The sequence below is a fragment of the Halichoerus grypus genome, chromosome 8 (genome assembly GCF_964656455.1).
Source record: "Halichoerus grypus chromosome 8, mHalGry1.hap1.1, whole genome shotgun sequence".
Classification (NCBI taxonomy): Eukaryota; Metazoa; Chordata; class Mammalia; order Carnivora; family Phocidae; genus Halichoerus; species Halichoerus grypus.
Window position 1 is genome coordinate 6,738,878 of NC_135719.1, and position 18,898 is coordinate 6,757,775.

Below are 18,898 nucleotides of genomic sequence, written 5' to 3' on the forward strand. Positions count from 1 at the left end.
GGAGACCAGGAGCCTCGCCCCAGGCCCCCCAGCAGGAGCCTCAGGTCCTGACTCCACCCAGGCTGGGCCCTTCCGGGGGTTCTGCTCACCTGTGCCCTTTTTACACGTGAAGGGCAGGTGGTAATTGCAGGGCACGTCATTCCACTCTCCCTTCTCGTGCCAGATCATCACCACGCAGTCCTCCCCGCTGACGAAGAAGTTGTCGGGCTGGTTGGGGCGCCAGTTCTCAAATTGCTGGGGGGGGGGGTTTGGGAGGGGCAGGGGTGAGGCTGAGGCAGGAACTTGGCCTGACCCCCCCTCCTTCTTCTCAGTCCCTGATGAGGAGCCCATGCCACTCCTCCATTGGGCCAGCAGGGGCGCGTCTCACAGGCTGCCTCGTTTGGGGAGGACTGGGCGGTAGAGACATGACTCCCAAGTCCAGACTGTCTCCCTAGGCTTCTCCCTCAGGCCTGGCCCTGGGACAGAGTCCCCTTCCCCAACCCACGACCCTGTTCCCATTCACCTCTTCCAGGAAGCCTTCCCTGACTTCCTCTGCTGACCTGCAGCATTTACTATGTGTCCTGTCCCTTGGCATCTATGCCGCTTTCTGTCGGCCTGCCTCCTGGAGTAGACCGAGTCCTCTGTGGGCAAGGAAGCCCTCGAAAGCCTCCACATACCCCTTTTGATGGTGTCCCTGCATTCCATCATTGTCTTCCTCACCCCCCTCTTCATGCCGGTGTTCACTCGACCCGCCCGGCCCTGGCAGAGAGGACGGAGACACAGTCCGGCCCCTAGGGCTCCCAGCCCAGCCGCTGCTCAGTGGGTGTCTGCCTTCCCCCACTCTGGGTGGCAGAACTTACCAAGGAGTGTCCGTCTGACCAGCGGAAGTCCCCTTCGATGGTCCTGTCATTCAGGCCGATCCACTGGTAGTCTTGGGCGTTGTCTAGAGAGAGGCGTGGATGTTGGGCAGGGCGCTGGACACCCTGAGGGTGTCTGAGAACTTGAGCTCGCAGAGCCAGAGAGGATGGGGGAGGGGCAGGAGGTGGGTGGGCTCCTAGGAGCAAGCCACCTGCTTCTGCGGCCCTGACAAGGGTCTCAGCGCATGCACGTGCAGACCACCACCCAAGCCGGCATGGACTGGCGATAGCCACAGGGTTAGTCCGGGGCTTCGGGGTGCAGCCCCGGCGGCAACCCCCCTCCTTCCCTCCCTGCCCTCCACCCCTGCAGGCCCTGCCCCCCCCCCCCCCCCCCCCCGGCACTCACTGTTGACAAACTCCTGCTCCTCGGGGGTGACGATGCTGCTCAGGTGGGACTGCTCAGCCCGACACCGGCTCTCCGCATCCACCCAGCTCTCGCGGTCGGGGAAGTAGCGGTAACAGTGACCCTGGAACTTGGTCCAGCCCTCCTCACACAGCTCTTGGTCTGCAACACAGGTCAAGGGCTTGAAGAGAGCGGCCCCAAGGCTGCCTGGGGGTGTCCGGTGCGGGCCAGTCGTACGCCAGCTGCCTACATTCACCCGGCCTTCCATGTCCGTCCTTGAAGGGAGAGGCCCATCTAGACGGGGCTCGAGTTGGGAGCCAGGAAGGCCTGGTCCTGGAGCCCCAGAGCCTCTGGGCAGGCTCCCACCCTTTCTTTCCCTGATGTCGGCCCCCCCCAGCTTTTCTCCTGCTCTGCAGGGTGGAAGGTGGGAGGTGTGGAGGTTAAGGTGGGGAGGCAGGGAGGGAGTTGAGCGGGGCGTGTGAAGGGGGCCGCAGCAGGCCGCGCTGGGGGCGTGAAATGGCACTTCGGGTGGGCATAGAGGAGCAGAAATAAGGCTGCTCTGGGTCTAAAGAAGACTCAGAGTCCTACATCTGTCAATCTGAGCTGGCTCTGGCTGGGCACAGGATACCTGCCGCTTGGAGGACGAGGCAGCCAACCGGGGGTCCATGACCCAGGGGCCTCGGCTGTTTATTTAATTTCTTGGTGGCAGATGAGAAGAGGGAGGAGCTTCTCTCCTCACAAACCTATATGGGCAGCGGGTTCTGAGTTCGGGAGAAGGCACTGTTTTGGAGCTCTTGGAGCAGCCCGGAGGGACAGACAGAGGCAGGGGCCGGAGCTGGCTCCTTCAGGCTTGGGAGAGCCATTAGGAACGCGTCTTCCCGTCTCGGCCTTCAGGGACGTCACGTTGGTAGCTGTAAATTCCTCAGAGATCGGCAGACGCCACACATCAGGGCTCCCCCTTCCTCTCTAGGAGCTGGTTGTTAACCATCAGCCAGCACACCACTGGACAGAGGGGATTCCAAGACCCTCTCTTCCTCCTTCCCCGGGGGCCGCCCAGGTGAAGGGCTGCGCCTCGGGCCTGGGGGCCTGAGTGCAGGGCTGTGAACCCCACAGGCTGTATGGAGCCTCCCTACTGGGTGCGACCCCGAATCTGGCTGACCCAGGAAGGGAGGACCAGTACCTGATGGGGAGGAGGCTTAGGCTGAAGGGGTGGAAGAGAGACACTCGGGGAAGGCAGAGACAGAGGACATGCGGAGGCCAGCAGCCTGAGAAGAGGCGGAGCAGCAGGAGGGCTGAGGAGGAGGCCGCTGGTCCCCCGCAGCCGATGCCTCCTCCAAGGAGCAAGGCCAAGGTCTGGAAAGAAGGTAGCAGGGCCTCAGAGGAGGCCAGAGACATCATTCCAGGGCTGACAGTGCTGAGGGCTGGGCTGAGCAGGCAAACATGGGGGTGTGTAACAGCTCTGGGAGGGGCCAGGGCATGCAGGATGGAGGCTCTGGGGAAGTATGAGCAGAATTCCAGCAAGGCAGGACGGCGCAGCGGGCCGTGAAGCACCCAGTAGACTGAAATGGGGGGAAGAGATGGAGCCTTGCTTTGTTTAGCTGGGCGACCGGGCCCAGCGCCCCACTGGCCGGTACCAGCACCATCTCCGCCTGCCTCCACGCTGGGCAGAGCACCTCCTTTCCTAGTCTGGCATCCAAGAGCTGTTGGATGTGCGGACAGGCCAGACACTTCTCCCCTGTGGCAAATATTTTGGCATCCTGAGGAGAGAATCCTATAACCCTCCATTCTCCCCCCAGCCAAGACCCCATGCCTAATTTCTTGGTGTCTTGGGGTGGAGGTGGAGGGTGGGAGGCTGCAGGGAAGGAAGAGGGTCCAGGCCTTTCCCTCCAGAAGACTTAAGCTCCTCCACCAGTCTGTAATGTTGGCGGTGCCTCGAAGGAAATGCAATCCCAAACTACCTCCCCACCCTGCTTAGGACCAAAGGGAGACTTCCCAGGAGTTTCATCTGTTTTCTGGAAGTTTCTGGGATATCCAACTTGAGAGATCATAGAAAATGGTTTTGAATCCCTGCATGCTTCTAGGTCTGCATGGGCTATTGCTACTAGTAAGTACAAGCCCCATCTCCCTCTTTCTGAGTTGGGATGGCCCTGAGGCCCAGGAGGATGGCACGGGGGAGACTAGAAGCACCAGAGTGAGAGAGTGGGAGGGGGTCCAGCTGACCCTGGCAAGTTCCTGGCACACAGCTCCCTCAGCTGAGCCTGGCCTGGGTGCAGAAGCAAAGGGATTGGCAAGGCCCAAAAGGGGAAACTCAGCCCCCGTCCCTTATAGTGAGGCTCTGTTCTCCCTGGCCCAGCTTTTGACTTGCACAAGGGCAGGGAAGAGGAAGCATGGGCCGGAGTGGCACTGACATGGCAGCTGTCCCTGGTGATGAGAAGACGTTGACATGCAGCAGTCCCTGCTCATGCATGTCATGCTGGTGACACGGGAGCTCTCAGGCAGACAAAACAGAGCTCTTGCCAGAGAAGAAAGAGGTAGTGTGGTCAGTGTGGCTTGGTGGCTCCCCAGGCCATGGAGGGGCCACAAAGGTCCCATGGGCAACACAGCAGGCCGACACATGCTCATGACTGGGCTGGAAGATCTGTGGTGTCCTCCGGAGAGAGAACCGATTACTCCCACCCATAGCTTCCTTCCAGACAAATGCATGGGATCAGCTCTGTCCTCTTTAGTCTGAGGCATGCACCGACCTCGGGGTGGCATCAGTGGGTCTGGAAGCCCTGACGGAGGTTAGTGTTTTAAAGATCCCCTGGGGCCCCACCTTCCAAAGTGCAGGCTGGCCCGGCCTGCTTGTCTCTCCTGTGGACAGATCAGCCAATGCCCCAGAGGAGGGTTTCCACAAGGACGGGCAAGAAGAGTGGGAGTGAGTGAGGCAGACTTCTCAGTGGTGGCCCCTGAAATGGCTGGCTGGCTGGACCGTGCGGGCCCCAACCAGGGCCAAGAGCCTGTGGTTAGAAGGAAGGGTGATGGAGGAGGAGGGGTGCAGCAGTTAGTAACATTAGCTGAAGCCGAGACGGCCGTACCAATCTCACACAGGTCCCCTCGGTAGCTGGGAAGGCATAAGCATGTGAAAGAGTCGATGGCGTCCACGCAGGTGGCTCCATTCAGACAAGGACTTGAGAGGCACTCATCAATGTCTGCAAGAAACCAAGGGCCACCATTAGGACTCTTGCCAGGAACTCCAGCTTTGCAAGCATTGCAGGTGCTTTATGGGTGGCCAGCCCTGCTGCTGTTCCTAAGAGATGGGGTGGCTGGACTTCCTAAGAGCTGTTGCTGCTGCTGCTGCCGCCGCCATATTGGAGCACTGAGCCAAAGATCCAACAAGGGTTTTCTTGGATGTGTGTGATTCTTGACTGGCAAGCTTGGAGCACGGGAGCCAGGTTTCCCTGCGGGTGAAGAGATCTGGTGCTTCTGAAGGCAAACGCCCGTTGGAAGAGTGAGCATGTAGCTCCTCTTGTGAATATTTCAAGAGGCCTTAGGGTCTGAACTGGCTCTGAACATGACGCTGATGAGCAAGGACACTGGAAGTCAAGTGCCTGAAGTTGGTTAGAGCTCTTTCTTTTCTTATCTTCCTCCGTAGTTATGAACCGAGGCAAGAGGGCAAGGCATGAACAAGCCAGAGGTGGTCTGGAGAGTACAGAACCATGAGAGAATGGTAGCATGGGATATCCGCATGAGACTCATTCGATCTTTGGCAGTCACAGACACCTTTGTCTTCAGTACATCAGATTCTAGACTATCTTATAAAGATGAAGCCAGCATCATTCTCTTGGGGGGAGGAAGAGAAACCAGCCTAACATTTTCCCATGTTCCTTCCAGCTTAGGGCCTGAGAAAGTGGACATCTCCAGTGAGTCACAATTTCCAGACAGGTTCCATTCTAGCCAGTTGGGACTAATATTTGAAGCTGGTGAGCCACTTAGTAAGTGGCCAGCCACCACCCTGGGGTACAGGCCAGTCCCTATCAACCTCTTCTTCCCAGGCAGACTCTTCCTCCCTTCTGTTCTTCTGGCCCAAGATGTTCTTTCTGATGCATCTTCTTTGTGGGACTGGAATTGGTAAGTCATTGGCCTCAATTTTCATCCATCAGCCAAGGTGAGAAATGAATCTCCTAATCCGGTCTTTCTGCCTTTTTCTGAGAAGCCAGAAACCTGGGGATCTCTTACTCTCTTCGTATTTATACAAAGGCTGCTGCTGGTTTTCTCTGGGTACCTTCCCCTGGGAACATGATAAAAGGTATTGTGAAGCTCTTCTTCCCAGATCAATAAGATTCTGCAATGAATGGGTGTCACTGGCCCATGGGGCATCATGACATATGGCTAAGCCTTGGTGTATGCGGCTGTGTTCATACAACCTTCAGGACCCGACATGTCTGTGGGTGGTGTCCACGTGATCAGCGTCCTAAATACATTCCAGGATTAGTTCTTGCCTCTCAGGACAGCAGAGTAGACCTTAAAGTCCATCCCCTCTTAAGAAGGCAAAAGCACTTTCCTGTGGTTCCTTTTCGCTAGCTGGTACATAGTGGACATCTGCTGGACCAGACTTGGGTTTGGGCAGTGGGTGGCCTGCAAATCTCAGGTCCTCAGGCGTCTCTCTGCTCCCGCGGAGTTCGTAACTTCATCTCAGGGAGCTTGCACCATGGATTAGACACCAACAGTTCCAAGGTCGGAACTGTTCCAAGCAAAACCAAAATGCATGGAGGAACTGACGGGAGTCCCAGCATGCACTTGGATTCCCAGCATGCACCAGGATTCCCAGCAGCAGCAGTAGCAGCAATAGGTCAGGCCGGTGGGCTGGGCGGAAGCTGGGGGCTGCTCAACAGGAGCCCCTGTTCTCTTGGGTCCATTAGCGTCATTATGGGATGTGGGAAGCACCAGGCGAGGGGGGCTTAAGCAAATGGAGGCGCTAAAGCAGTTGTAGAGAGCAGGGGACAGGAGTGGCCTGTGGGCAGAAGAGCCGGAAGTCAACCCTGGGGCCTCTGGCTCGTGTGGGGGAGGGGCAGGGGAGGCAGAGGCCCCAGGGAGGTCGGGCCAGGTGGCCTTCCTTGTCCCAGAGGCTTATTTCATATCACTCGCCCCCAGGTGGCCAGAGACCCAGGGGGAGGCCGTGTTGTTGTCCTCCTGGCTTTGGCACCCAATCTGAGAAGGCCCGGGCTCGGGGGGGGGGGCGGTGACCAAAACTCAGGGAACCTGTTCTTGGGTTCAGAAGCTGTTTTGTGCAGGGCCCGGGATTCACAGATGAGAAGGGAAGGAAGGGCCAAACTGCTGAAGAGCACAGAGCCTGTGGGGGCCAACAGGGCAGGTGAGAGAGGCCTTCTACTGTAGGAAGAGGGCTGAGCATCCTGCGTGGGGCTTTCTTGGGAGCCACGCAGGCCTGCCAGGCCTCATCGCCTCTCCCTCCGGCCTTGCAGTGCCCACACCTCTTTCTGTGAAGGGCAATTGGGATGTTGCTCATTTTCTGGAACCACGAGAGGAGTTGAGCTGGGCTGAGCACAGAGTTGGGGGGACCCCAGACAGGATGCCAGCAGGTGGGGGGCTGGGAAGGGCTTTGGGCAATGGGCAGACTGCATGAAGGAAGAGAGCAAAGAGAAGGAACCGATCTCTCTCACGAATCTTCCCTGACCCGGACACTATTGCTCCCACACACTTTACCCTCCAACAGCCCCAGGGCACAGATGTCATGTGCCCTAGAGTACAAGTAAGGAAACAAGGGAAGTGGCCTGCCCACGCCCGTAAGCCGGGGAGACAGACCGGAAGAGACGGAGGGAAGAATCAGACACTGGGGCTGGAAGTTGGGCCCTTGTCCCCTGTGGAGGAAGAGGGACACTGAAGTCTTGGATCTCAGCATCTCATTATCATTTCTGCTGCACCAGGCCAAGAGCAGGGACCCTGGGGAGTGTCAGAACTCTGAGTCTTCTTCCCACTACTATAACCAAAAGGGATGATTTGTTCCTGAACCAGGCCCTAACTTAGGGGAGAAAATAACTGAGAGCGCCCTGGTAAAGGCGAGGGGGATAAGGTACTTCCAAATGATCACTTTGGCATCTGAATTGGAGAACTCAGGCCTCTACCCGGAATAGGTCTTGCCCAGCTTTTGCTTATGTCAGAGCCTAGGACCGCCAAGTGAGAGAATTTATTTGGCTCATAGAAAAGGCTGAATGAAGAGTGACAGCAGGTACTTTTACTCAAATGATACCCAACTAAAGGGGTTGCAAATCATAAAGAATATATGAATGGTATTCAAGTTGTTCAGTGCACAACCTGTGCAGCTGTATGTGGTGACCCTGGACATAACTTTCCTGGACAAACATGGGAGAAAAATCCCTTCAAGAAGCACAGAGACAATTTCTTAACTCAGTGGATGTCCTACACCCTGCAAAGACCTAGGATCAATCAGATGGACAGACCTGAGTAAATACACTCGCTTTCTATCATAACTGATAGAAGGGTTATAAGAACATATTTATCAGTTTCAATTTGCTTTTAAAATAAACATCATTAAATTAACCAGTATGCTATAATTATACTATCAAGTCTTAAAGTTTGATCTTGAATGTAACTTTAATATCATGCTTCTTAAATTCAATTACAGTTGACCCTTGAACTAACATGGGTTTGTGTGTTTGCTTATATGCAGATTTTTTACAACAGTACTGTAAATGTGTTTTCTCTTTCTTATGATTTTTTTTCTATATATTTTTTAAAATTAAGTAAGCCCAACGTGGGGCTTGAACTCATAACCCCGAGATCAAGAGTCACAAGCTCTACCTACTAAGCCAGCCAGGAGTACCCCTGTCATGATTTTCTGAATAACATTTTCTTGTGTTTGGCTTACTTTATTATAAGAATACAGTATATAATACATACAACATACAAAATAAGTATTAATCGACTTTCTGTTATTACTAAGGCTTCTGGTCAACAGGAGGCTATGAATAGTTAAATATTTGGGGAGTCAGAATTTATATGCAGATTTTCAATTTTGTGGGGGGCTGGCACCCCTAACCCCCAGTGCTGTTCAAGGGTCGACTGTGGTTCCCTGTTCAAATCTGCCCATAGACTTTTTGATTATGTCAAATCATGAAGGTGTGATTTGTATTTGCACTTGTAACCCTGTATTTTCACTTGCTTTGACAGCATCCCCCTCCGCCCCCCCCCGACCCCTGGGGCTAAGATTTTTTTTTTTTTAAGATTTTATTTATTCATTTGAGACACAGAGATACAGAGAGAGAGAGAGAGAAAGCATGAGCAGGGAGAGAGGCAGAGGGAGAGGGAGAAGCAGGCTCCTTGCTGAGCCATAAGCCCGAAGTGGGGCTCGATCCCAGGACCCTGGGATCATGACCTGAGCTGAAGGCAGATGTTTAACCATCTGAGCCACCCAGGCGCCCCTCTGGAGCTAAGATTTCACTGGAATTCCAACCTCCCTGCCCCAGGGGAAGTGACAGTGTCAGATCATAGATCAGAGCCTCAAGCCTACAAAGTGAAGAATGGCAGTAAGACAGTAAAGAGGGCTGACTGAATTTTGTGTTCATGCCCTTCTAACCCAGGAGTTTAGAGAAATCCACCCAGCACCACTGATTGCTGGAAAATTGGATGTGAGATCTGATTAGAACAGAATGTCTCAACCTTAGCTGCGCGTCAGAATCACTACAGTAGTTAACAAAAATTTTTAAAAGATTTTTTAAAATACCAATGCCAGAGTCCCTCTTCAGACCAATTCCATCGGGGTGGCTCCAGGTGGGACCCAGGTGTGGAGCTTTTAAAAAATTAAAAGCACCCAGGTGATTCTAAGGAGGATTGAAACCTCAGAGCCAGAAATCTCAGCGAATGTCAGCAACAGAGGTGGGGAGGAAGCTGTTGTTTCTTAAGTGGATTGGAATGGGGTGGCTAGCTCTGCTTTTTCAATCGCTAAAAAATCTCCATTCATTAAACATGTTTATTTTGACGTCAAGAGTGCAGATGAGTCATTTATCAAGCACTTGTTTACCACAACGTTGACTTAGCAAGATGATGGTAATTGTCAAATATTTTCTCTCAAGGACTAAATAACGGCCTCCAACCTCATTTACTAGGTGGAAGGTCACACTGAGTATTCAAATATTGCCACAGAAATAATGCTATATTTTGTTACCCCTGGCACCTGGAGAACACTGACCCACACCGTCTTTCAATAGACTGTGCTTGTGGGTTCTAGCTCAAGACCACGGTGGGTCACCTGCGGAGCCGGGATGCTATCTGCAGGCTTTTTTGGAAGCATCCTCACCACCTATTCTTTAGAGATGATAAAGCTTTTCCTAACCAGTGGCGTGAGAGATGGGGAAGGCGAAGTAATCTTTACTGATGCCTCCTGGGGCCAGACGCTGTATGCAGGAGTTCTTAATCCTTACAGCAGTTTCTCAGCCCTGGCTGCACCCTGGAGTCACCTGGGTGGTCTTTAAAACCCCAGTGCCAAGGCCACAGGACCGTTTCAATCAGAATCTGGGGGAGTGGGACCCTAGGCATCAGGAGGTTCTTAAAGCTGAGAATCACTCCTTTGACCCTATTACAAATGAGGTGCCGAGGGCTTGGCCAAGCCCCACATCTATAACCTCTCTCCGTTCTGGTGGCTCTGAAGTTCATCTCCTGATTGAAGACTAGCAACTGATTCTTACGTTCAAGAGGGAGCTTCTTATTTAGCGGAGCGTGTTAAACAAGTGAATGAAGACCCCAGTTCTGGATTTGACTCCGTTGGAGGAGCTAGGCAAATCCCTGAACCTCTCTGTACTGTAGTTTCAGATGGGGATAACGGCCAAGCTACCCACAGAGCTGTCTGGGAAGAAATCGTGGGGGCAGAAAGCCCTGTGGGGATACACACGATCAGAGAAAGGCTGTCCTTCCAGCAGTTAGGGTCCATTGCCGCCCACCTCTCACTCCAAGGCCATGAGCCCTGCTGTGATTTTTGCTTGGGGAAGGACTTGCTAAGAAGGGAGAGAGGTGTCAGAAGATACAAACACCCGGGCAGGGGGCTTCCGGTCCTGGCGGCTGTCCCGGAAGTCCTGCTGGGCCCTGAGTCTGTTCCTTTCTGGCTCAGGCTATGTCCATGAACAGGTCACCCAGGACCGGTGCCCCTGCTGCTCTCCACCAGCCATAGCCAGAGGGAGGACGATGGAGGGATGTGGCTGGAGTCCCAGGGGTCACCGTGGCCCCGTGACATACTAACCCCTAGGCAGTAAGGCCGGGACCGCCCTAGGAGAGCCCACCCCTCTGGCCACAGAGGCCCACAGTGCTCTTAGTCATGGCCCCGCCATGTGGCCGAAGGCCGACCCCAGTGGAGGAAAGAGTGAATCCGTAGTCACCCTAGGGCCTGCTTACACGGAACATTTCCTGTGTAAGGGCCAAGTACACAGCATATTTACATGATGGGAGCATATATTGTGAGGTATTAATTTGCATATATATATACAAACAGCCCAGCCCTGTTGGTCTCTTGGGATCTGCTTCCCCCCAGGATTCATGGCTCTGATTCTGCATGTGTCAGAGGAATGAAGCCCTTCTATGAAAGACTCTGGGACAGAGCCTGGGGTAAGGGAGTGGGGGCAGTGCAGAGACTTATCCTGAGAATATGGGCTTGGAGGTACCTGGGCATCTGTTCCCTTAAGGGTGCTGGCTGCTTGATCCATGGCAAAGGACAGAGGCCCCAGGGCGATGGGTGCCAAGGGGCAGGGCGCGGCTAGGTCAAGCTCACCTGCAGCTGGGGGTGACAGGCACTGCCCGTCATTTCCTTCAGGGCAAGAATGGGGACCCAAATCCCACCCAGGTCCGAGCATGGAGGGGTCTGCCAGGGCTTTCCTGCAGAGGGCGACTCTGCAAGATGCAAGACCGCCCCCTCGGAGCTTCCCTCCCAGGTCCCGTGAGGTGTGACCGGCTCTACCCCATTTTCGTCCCAGCTCCACACTTCCTGGAAGCCACAAATTTTATCTTCAAAATTCAAGCATATTGGGCATTCGACTCATAAAACAATCATTGGCTTAACAAACAACGAACCATTTCTCAGTTTAATTACTTGAACTTTTTTTCCCTGAAGTGCCGTGTAGACTAGACTCTCTAGAGAGATGCGCTGTGTTTATCCTGTGGCCTCTACCCTGAGGCGTCACCTCTCACGGCTCACCTCTCCTTCCCGGGCCGGGAAGCCTGAGCCTCAGCCGGCCTTCGTCGCCTCCTCCTGCCTTCGGTCCCTTCTGGGGATAAAGGGGCCCCCCTGGGTCCCCTGCCTGTACCCCCACGGCCGATGAGGGGCTTACCTATATTGCAGTGCTCACCAGTGTGGCCAGGGGGGCACGGGCAGGAGATGTGTCCCTCCATCTCCTGGCAGGTCCCACAGGACGCCTCGGCACGGGCCCTGGCGGGGCTGCAGCTCCCAGGGAGATGCGCAGTGTCAAGACCACAGCTGCCTGCCTGGGGTGCAGCCTTTCCTCCAAGACCTCGAGGTGGGGGGGCACAAGGCCCCTGAAGCCCACGAGGCTGGCTCTGGGTCAGCATGTTTCTGGGGACTCTGTCCCTCTTGGGCACCTGGCCCCAGCATCTCGGGTGGGGGGGCTCTCTGACTGGGAAAGGTCTCTCGGCCCAGAGGGAGGTACACAGGATCCCCAGGCAAAAAGCAAAGGAAAATCCTCAGCTTCCTGTGCGTGGTGCCTGGGTCGTGTCAACTAAAGTTAGGACAGCCAAAATGACACTTCAGAGTTCCTTACATTGTGCAGGTCTTAACCCTACATGAAGTTAATACTCGGGCATAGATGTCATCAGATTCACTCTCTCATCTCACATTAACTCCAAGAGAAAGGGCGTGAGTAGAATTTCTAGCACTATCTAAATAGTCACCCAAGTACAGACAGTTGGATTCACATACAATGGCCCTGGTGATGTAACTCCACTGTAAACAATAGCAACCACTCATCTCTAAGTGTGTGCTGTGTGCAAAGTATGATGCTAAGTGCTTGTTCGATATTTATGTCCTGTTTAATGGTCCCTGGTACTCTTCCCATCTTCCAGATGAGGCTCAGAGAGGTTAAGAAACTTGCCTGAGGCTGCACAGCTGGTCTGTGGTACAACTTGAGTTTACACCGCCTCCCACTACACCAGAGTCTGAACCCCCCGAACCCATTGAAAGGAAAAAAAAAAATCCCGACAATACCTGGAACGGCTGGTGCTGATTCATGTGTCCCTGCTGGAGAACTGGGGATGGAAACATCTGTGGGGGAGGTGGCAGTTTCGGCCGTTTGGGTCTCTTCTCCTGAGTGCAAGGGGCTTGAGGACTCGATTTCTAGAGGCGCCTCTGCAGGGCGCTGGCTCTGCTGGATCCACTCGGATTCTGGGACGCTAGTGCTGATGACAACATCCAGCCCCGACGTGTGACCAGACAGGTCTCCGCTGACTTCAGTCCTGTCTCCAGACGCCATCGGAGTGGCCGAAGGCCAGCCTGACGCCTCTGTGCCCACAGCGTAGGTGCTGGTTGGCTCCTCCCGTACTTCCGGGGTGGCCGAGCCCTCCCTGGGGCCTTCAGGAAAGGCTGAGGTGCTGCCGCTCACTCCCAGGCCTGAGGCCCCCTCCACATCAGCTTCAGGGAAGGCGGAGGTGGCTTCACTCACATCAGGGACCCCGGAAGCTCGTCCGCTGGCCTCAGGGGCGGCAGATGCCCCCACCCCAGCCTCAGGAATGTCAGACGTCTCGCTGCTGGATTCCGGGACCGATGACGCTTCTAGCCCAGACCCGGGAAACCTTGGTGTAGGTCCACTAATATCCCCAGACGCAGAGGCTTCTCCCCTGGACTCAAAGAGCTGGGGGGTGTATGTCACGGGGGGTCTTTGGGCAAGTTCCTGGGAAACAGTTGGTTCCGTGACACCCTCCACGAACTCAGAAGTGATTAAAGTAACTTCTGGAAGTCCTGAGGCCTCCCCACTGGTGCTCGTGGCTGCAGAGGATTCTCCACTTACATCCACGGTGCCAGAAAAGTCCCCACTAAAATATGGAGTACTTGATGGCTCTCCACTGGGCTCCACCAGCCCGGATTGCAGCCCACTTAGGTCCAAAACTCCCGAACGGTCTCCAGACACGTCTGGTGCTCCAGAATGGGCACCACTGAGTTCCAAAATGCCCGAGGGCCCTTCTCCTGCTTCTTGGGCTGTCGGAGCCTGGGTGACGGATTCCACCAAAGTTCTGTCTACAAGAGACACAGTGGGGAGACCAGATGGGAGTCCACTGCTGTCATATGCTCCCGAGGGCAGGCTGCTCCCAGTCTCTGCTCCAGAGGATTCTCCACTGACTTCAGCTACTCCACTTGGCAGGCCACTGAATTCTGGAGGCTGGGATGTCAACCCGCTGGAGTCAATTGCTCCAGAAGGTTGTCCTCTGACATCCATGATCCCAGATGTGCCCGAGAGATCTGCCTCCCCTGAAGGTAGTCCACTGACTTCCACAGACCCTAAACCTTCTTCTTCTTCTTTAAACGTCGTTGGGGTCACTTCAACCAAACTGCTGTCCACAAACGTAATGCCAGAAGACTCACCACTGCCACTCACGGTACCGGGAACCAGGTCAGGGACTCCAGAAGTTGTCCCACTGAACTCCGGCAACCCCGATGGCTGCCCACTGATATCAGGGACCCCAGATGTTTCTCCACTCAGGTCGGTTATGCCAAAGGGTTGACCAGTGCCAGAAAGAACTCCAGAGGCTTCTCCACTGACATCTGGTTGTCCGGAGGGCAGTCCACTAGGCTCTGTCACTCCCGATGTTTCCCCAGAAAACCCTGATGGCTGCCCACTGACCTCAAAAAGCCCAGATGTTCCCCCACTGATGTCAGGAAACCCTGATGGCTGTCCACTGACACCGAAGAATCCAGATGTTTCCCCACTGATGTCAGGGGACCCAGACGCTTGGCCACTGAGTTCAGCTCCTGAAGGGAGTCCACTAACTGTCCCACTAATGTCCAGCTCACTGAAGGGCAGCCCAGATGTTTCTCCAGCACCACTGATGCCAACAGCTCCCCTCCCTTCCAGTTCACTTGCACTGGTGGCTGTGACCACTTCCACCAATGTCGTATCCACTAGGGAGACAGTTGGGAATCCAGAGGGAAGTCCACTAAAATCAGGTAGGCCAGAGGATGGGCCACTTCCAAGGTCCACCCCTGAATACTCACCACTAAATCCAGAGGGAAGGCCACTTGCTTCTGGAGCTTGCCCACTTCCCAGAGTTCCGGAAGGTATTCTGCCGAAGTCCAAGGCTCCAGAGGCTGACCCAATCAAGTCTTCTTTCCCAGAGGGCAACCCACTGAGATCCTCAGCTCCAGAAACAGAGGTCTCTAGACCCTCTCCTCCAGAAGGAAGTTCACTGAGGTCCTCTACTCCAGAAGCAGAAGTCTCTGGATGACCCTCTACTCCAGAAGACAACCCACTGAGGTCCTCTACTCCAGAAGCAGAGGTCGCTAGACCTTCTCTTCCAGAAGGAAGTCCACTGAGGTCCCCTATTCCAGAGGCAGAGGCTTCTGGGCCTTCTCCAGAAGGCAGCCCGCTGAGGTCCCCTACTCCAGAAGCAGAGGTTTCTGGACCTTCTCCAGAAGGCAGCCCGCTGAGGTCCCCTACACCAGAGACAGAGGTCTCTAGACCTTCTCTTCCAGAAGGAAGTCCACTGAGGTCCCCTATTCCAGAGGCAGAGACTTCTGGAACTTCTCCAGAAGGCAGCCCGCTGAGGTCCCCTACTCCAGAGGCAGAGGCTTCTGGACCTTCTCCAGAAGGCAACCCGCTGAGGTCCCCTACACCAGAGGTAGAGGTCTCTATTCCTTCTCTTCCAGAAGGAAGTCCACTGAGGTCCCCTACTCCAGAGGCAGAGGCTTCTAGACCTTCTCCAGAAGGCAGCCCGCTGACGTCCCCTACTCCAGAGGCAGAGGTTTCTGGACCTTCTCCAGAAGGCAGCCCACTCAGGTCCCCTACACCAGAGGTAGGGGTCTCTATTCCTTCTCTTCCAGAAGGAAGTCCACTGAGGTCCCCCATTCCAGAGGCAGAGACTTCTGGACCTTCTCCAGAAGGCAGCCCGCTGAGGTCCCCTACTCCAGAGGCAGAAGCTTCTGGACCTTCTCCAGAAGGTAATCCACTGAGGTCCTCTACTCCAGAGACAGAGACTTCTGGACCTTCTCCAGAAGGTAATCCACTGAGGTCCTCTACTCCAGAGGCAGAGACTTCTGGACCTTCTCCAGAAGGCAGCCTGCTAAGGTCCTCTACTCCAGAGGCAGAGACTTCTGGACCTTCTCCAGAAGGTAATCCACTGAGGTCCTCTACTCCAGAGGCAGAGACTTCTGGACCTTCTCCAGAAGGCAGCCTGCTGAGGTCCTCTACTCCAGAGGCAGAGACTTCTGGACCTTCTCCAGAAGGTAATCCACTGAGGTCCTCTACTCCAGAGGCAGAGACTTCTGGACCTTCTCCAGAAGGCAGCCTGCTGAGGTCCTCTACTCCAGAGGCAGAGACTTCTGGACCTTCTCCAGAAGGTAATCCACTGAGGTCCTCTACTCCAGAGGCAGAGACTTCTGGACCTTCTCCAGAAGGCAGCCTGCTGAGGTCCTCTACTCCAGAGGCAGAGACTTCTGGACCTTCTCCAGAAGGTAGCCCGCTGAGGTCCTCTACTCCAGAGGCAGAGACTTCTGGACCTTCTCCAGAAGGCAGCCTGCTGAGGTCCTCTACTCCAGAGGCAGAGACTTCTGGACCTTCTCCAGAAGGTAGCCCGCTGAGGTCCTCTACTCCAGAGGCAGAGACTTCTGGACCTTCTCCAGAAGGCAGCCTGCTGAGGTCCCCTACTCCAGAGGCAGAGGTCTCTAGGCCCTCACCTCCAACTTTAGGAATGCTGGACCATGTAATTTTATCTTCATCCCCTGAGGCCAGTCCACTTCCCACAGGCAGGCCTGAGCCCACAGCAGACGTGAGCCCACTGGAGTCAAGATCTTCAGAGGGCAGTCCACTTGCACTTTCCCCTGAGGGTTGCCCACTGATGTCCAGATGTCCTGAAACTTCTCCACTGCCTGTGAAGTCACCACTGACTTCAGGTACACCGGATGCCTCCCCAGAGCCTGGCAGCTCAGTCCCACTGGGCACTGGGGGTGAAAGTGTGGACAGCTCCTCCCAGGGGAGTGGTTCCTCTGAGGGGGATGGCCCTTCCGAGGGGGACGGCCCCTCTGAGGCTGAGGGCACTTCCGTTCCAGAAGGGCCTTCTGTGCTCTCCTCTGTTGCTGCACTGGTGGGAGGCCACGTTGGAGGGATCCCTGGAGGAAAGGAAGAAGATGAGGCGTGGATTTACTTTAGTAACTCTGCTCTATTTGAGGCTCACCCACTCCTTCCACAGTAAAACTTTTCTTCAGAGGTGTGCTCCCACGTTTTCTAATGGAACCTTGCACAGTGTCTGGGGAAGGAAGGAGGGAGGGGACCAGGAAACTATGCTCTTTGAGACTCCAGGGGGTGCCATCCACACAACCCAGGCAAGTAGGGGCCTGGCTCCCCTGGAAAGTAATGGAGGTCACCTCTCAAGTACCTCCACACGATCATCTCATTATCTAAACCCATGATTTGCAAAATGTGGTCCCTGGACCGTCAACACCAGCATTACCTGGGAGCCTGATAGAAAAGCAGGTTCTCAGACCCCACCCCAGTCCCTCTGGGGACTCTAGGGTGGGGGCAGCATGTCGTCTTTTTTTTTTTTCAGTTTTTATTTTATTTTTATTTTAATATTTATTTGTTTATTTTAGAGAGAGGGAGAGAGCGAGAGCGTGAACGGGGGGAGGGGCAGAGAGAGGGAGACAAGCAGACTCCCCACCGAGTGGGGAGCCCAACACAGGGTTTGATCCCAGGACCCTGAGATCATGACCTGAGCGGAAACCAAGAGTCTGACACTTAACCGACTAAGCCACCCAGGCACGTTGTCTTTAAATAAGCTCCTTCCTCACCCCCCAACCCTGGAACCCTCACAATGCTGATGCCCCCCTTGAGTCTGAGAATCATTCATCCAAAGCCATCCCTCTGAGGCAGGGGAGGCCAGAGAGTACTGTTGGCAAAAATACATCATTTTTGTAAATTCTGAGAGTGCTATTGAAAAGGATTTGGAAAACAGAGTGAAAAAGTCTCATCATTCTAAACAATCATGGTTGCATTATTTTCTTTCCATCTTGTTTCCCTCGGCATTTAAAAATAACCTAGCTGGTTGGGCACCTGGGTGGCTCAGTCAGTTGAGCGTCCGGCTCTTGGTTTTGGCTCAGGCCATGATCTCAGGATCATGAGATCAAGCCCGCTGTCGGGCTCTGTGCTTAGCACGGTGTGTGCTTAAGATTCTTCTCTCTTTCCCTCTGCCCCTTACCCCCACTTGCCTGCGCACGCACGCACTCTCTCTCAAATAAATAAATAAATCTTAAAAAACAAAACAAAACAAAACAAAACAAAAAACACCTAGCTGGGACTGGACCTTGCATGTTCTTTTGGGCTTATTTCTCAGGTAGAGGACCTGAACCAAGCAGGTGCTAGTCCCACTGGGCAGGCTCACAGCCTACTCTGGCTTACAGGAGAATCCTGGAGGTGGGTGGGGGGTTCAGGATAGTAGTGGTGGCTTACAAGAGGGTGTTAGGGGTGTGTGTGTGTGTGTGTGTGTGTGTGTGTGTGTGTGTACATATATATATACCAGAAACACTCTGGGGTGGCCACTAACAGTCATGATAAAACGTTTCTCTTTTAAATAAATTTAGGTTTCTTTTTAAAAGCAAGTCAATTTAAAGAAAGAGACATAGAGTTAACAACAGTACAGATGACTCCTGATATGGCCAAGGTAGTAGGGAACTGAAGAATGGAAAATATTTCTAGGGGCCCGTTGGACTCCCTTCCCATGGAAACTCCCACTGGTCGCTGCCAGAATCCTGTGCCAAGCCACACACTCAGGCCAAACAGGACTTGGTTATTCTTGTCCTGGTGAAGGGTGAGGAAAGGGTCACAGGCAGGTATGACTGCTGGCTGAGGTCTCCGGGCTAGAATCCCACCTGCTCTGCCGATACACCCTCACCTTCCGGCAGGGAGGGAGGCCAGACTTTGCATTTCCAGCACCCAGCCTGGCATGACTGAACTGCTTGGGAACAGTGCACTGAATGAGTAACTCCATGAAGTAATGCGAAGCTCTGATATACTCATTTCTTCAAATGAACCTGTCCCCCGGCAAGCTGACTACTAAGCACACACACATTACTGGGCATTGCTTTAATTCAGCCTTACCCAAACTGGGCCATATACGAATGCTCTATGGGTTTTGGTCAGATTCATTTGGGACACTTTGAATACATCACCCCCTCTGCATTATAGCACTTATTAGCATATCCAAGGCACTGAGAAGGTCTGCAGTGAGGAAAGCTGTTAATCTTTCTGTAAGTCAGCCTCTCCCAAACCTTATGGCCACAAAACACTTTTTCCAACACGGTTAGGGGACTGAAGCTTTTATCCCATCAAGTTTCATCTGATTTGATCAGGACAGATGGGGCTCAGGAGGTGCTGGCTGGGGTTGCCTGGCCCAGAAGAGGGACACAGAAGGAGGAGCAAGGCAAGGGGACAGGTCACAGTCA

At 54.2% G+C, this 18,898-nt stretch overlaps 1 protein-coding gene across 1 annotated transcript in view; it reads right to left on the reverse strand.

Moving 5' to 3' along the window:
- Window positions 1-18,898, reverse strand: part of ACAN (aggrecan) — a 63,881-nt gene that overhangs the window by 1,885 nt on the left and 43,098 nt on the right. The window contains exons 12-16 of the mRNA XM_036072737.2: window positions 12,461-16,570; window positions 4,317-4,430; window positions 1,243-1,401; window positions 840-922; window positions 90-234 (exon numbers count right to left, since the gene is read on the reverse strand). Coding sequence (XP_035928630.2) covers window positions 90-234; window positions 840-922; window positions 1,243-1,401; window positions 4,317-4,430; window positions 12,461-16,570 — 4,611 coding nt within the window. The remainder of the gene's footprint in view (window positions 1-89; window positions 235-839; window positions 923-1,242; window positions 1,402-4,316; window positions 4,431-12,460; window positions 16,571-18,898) is intronic.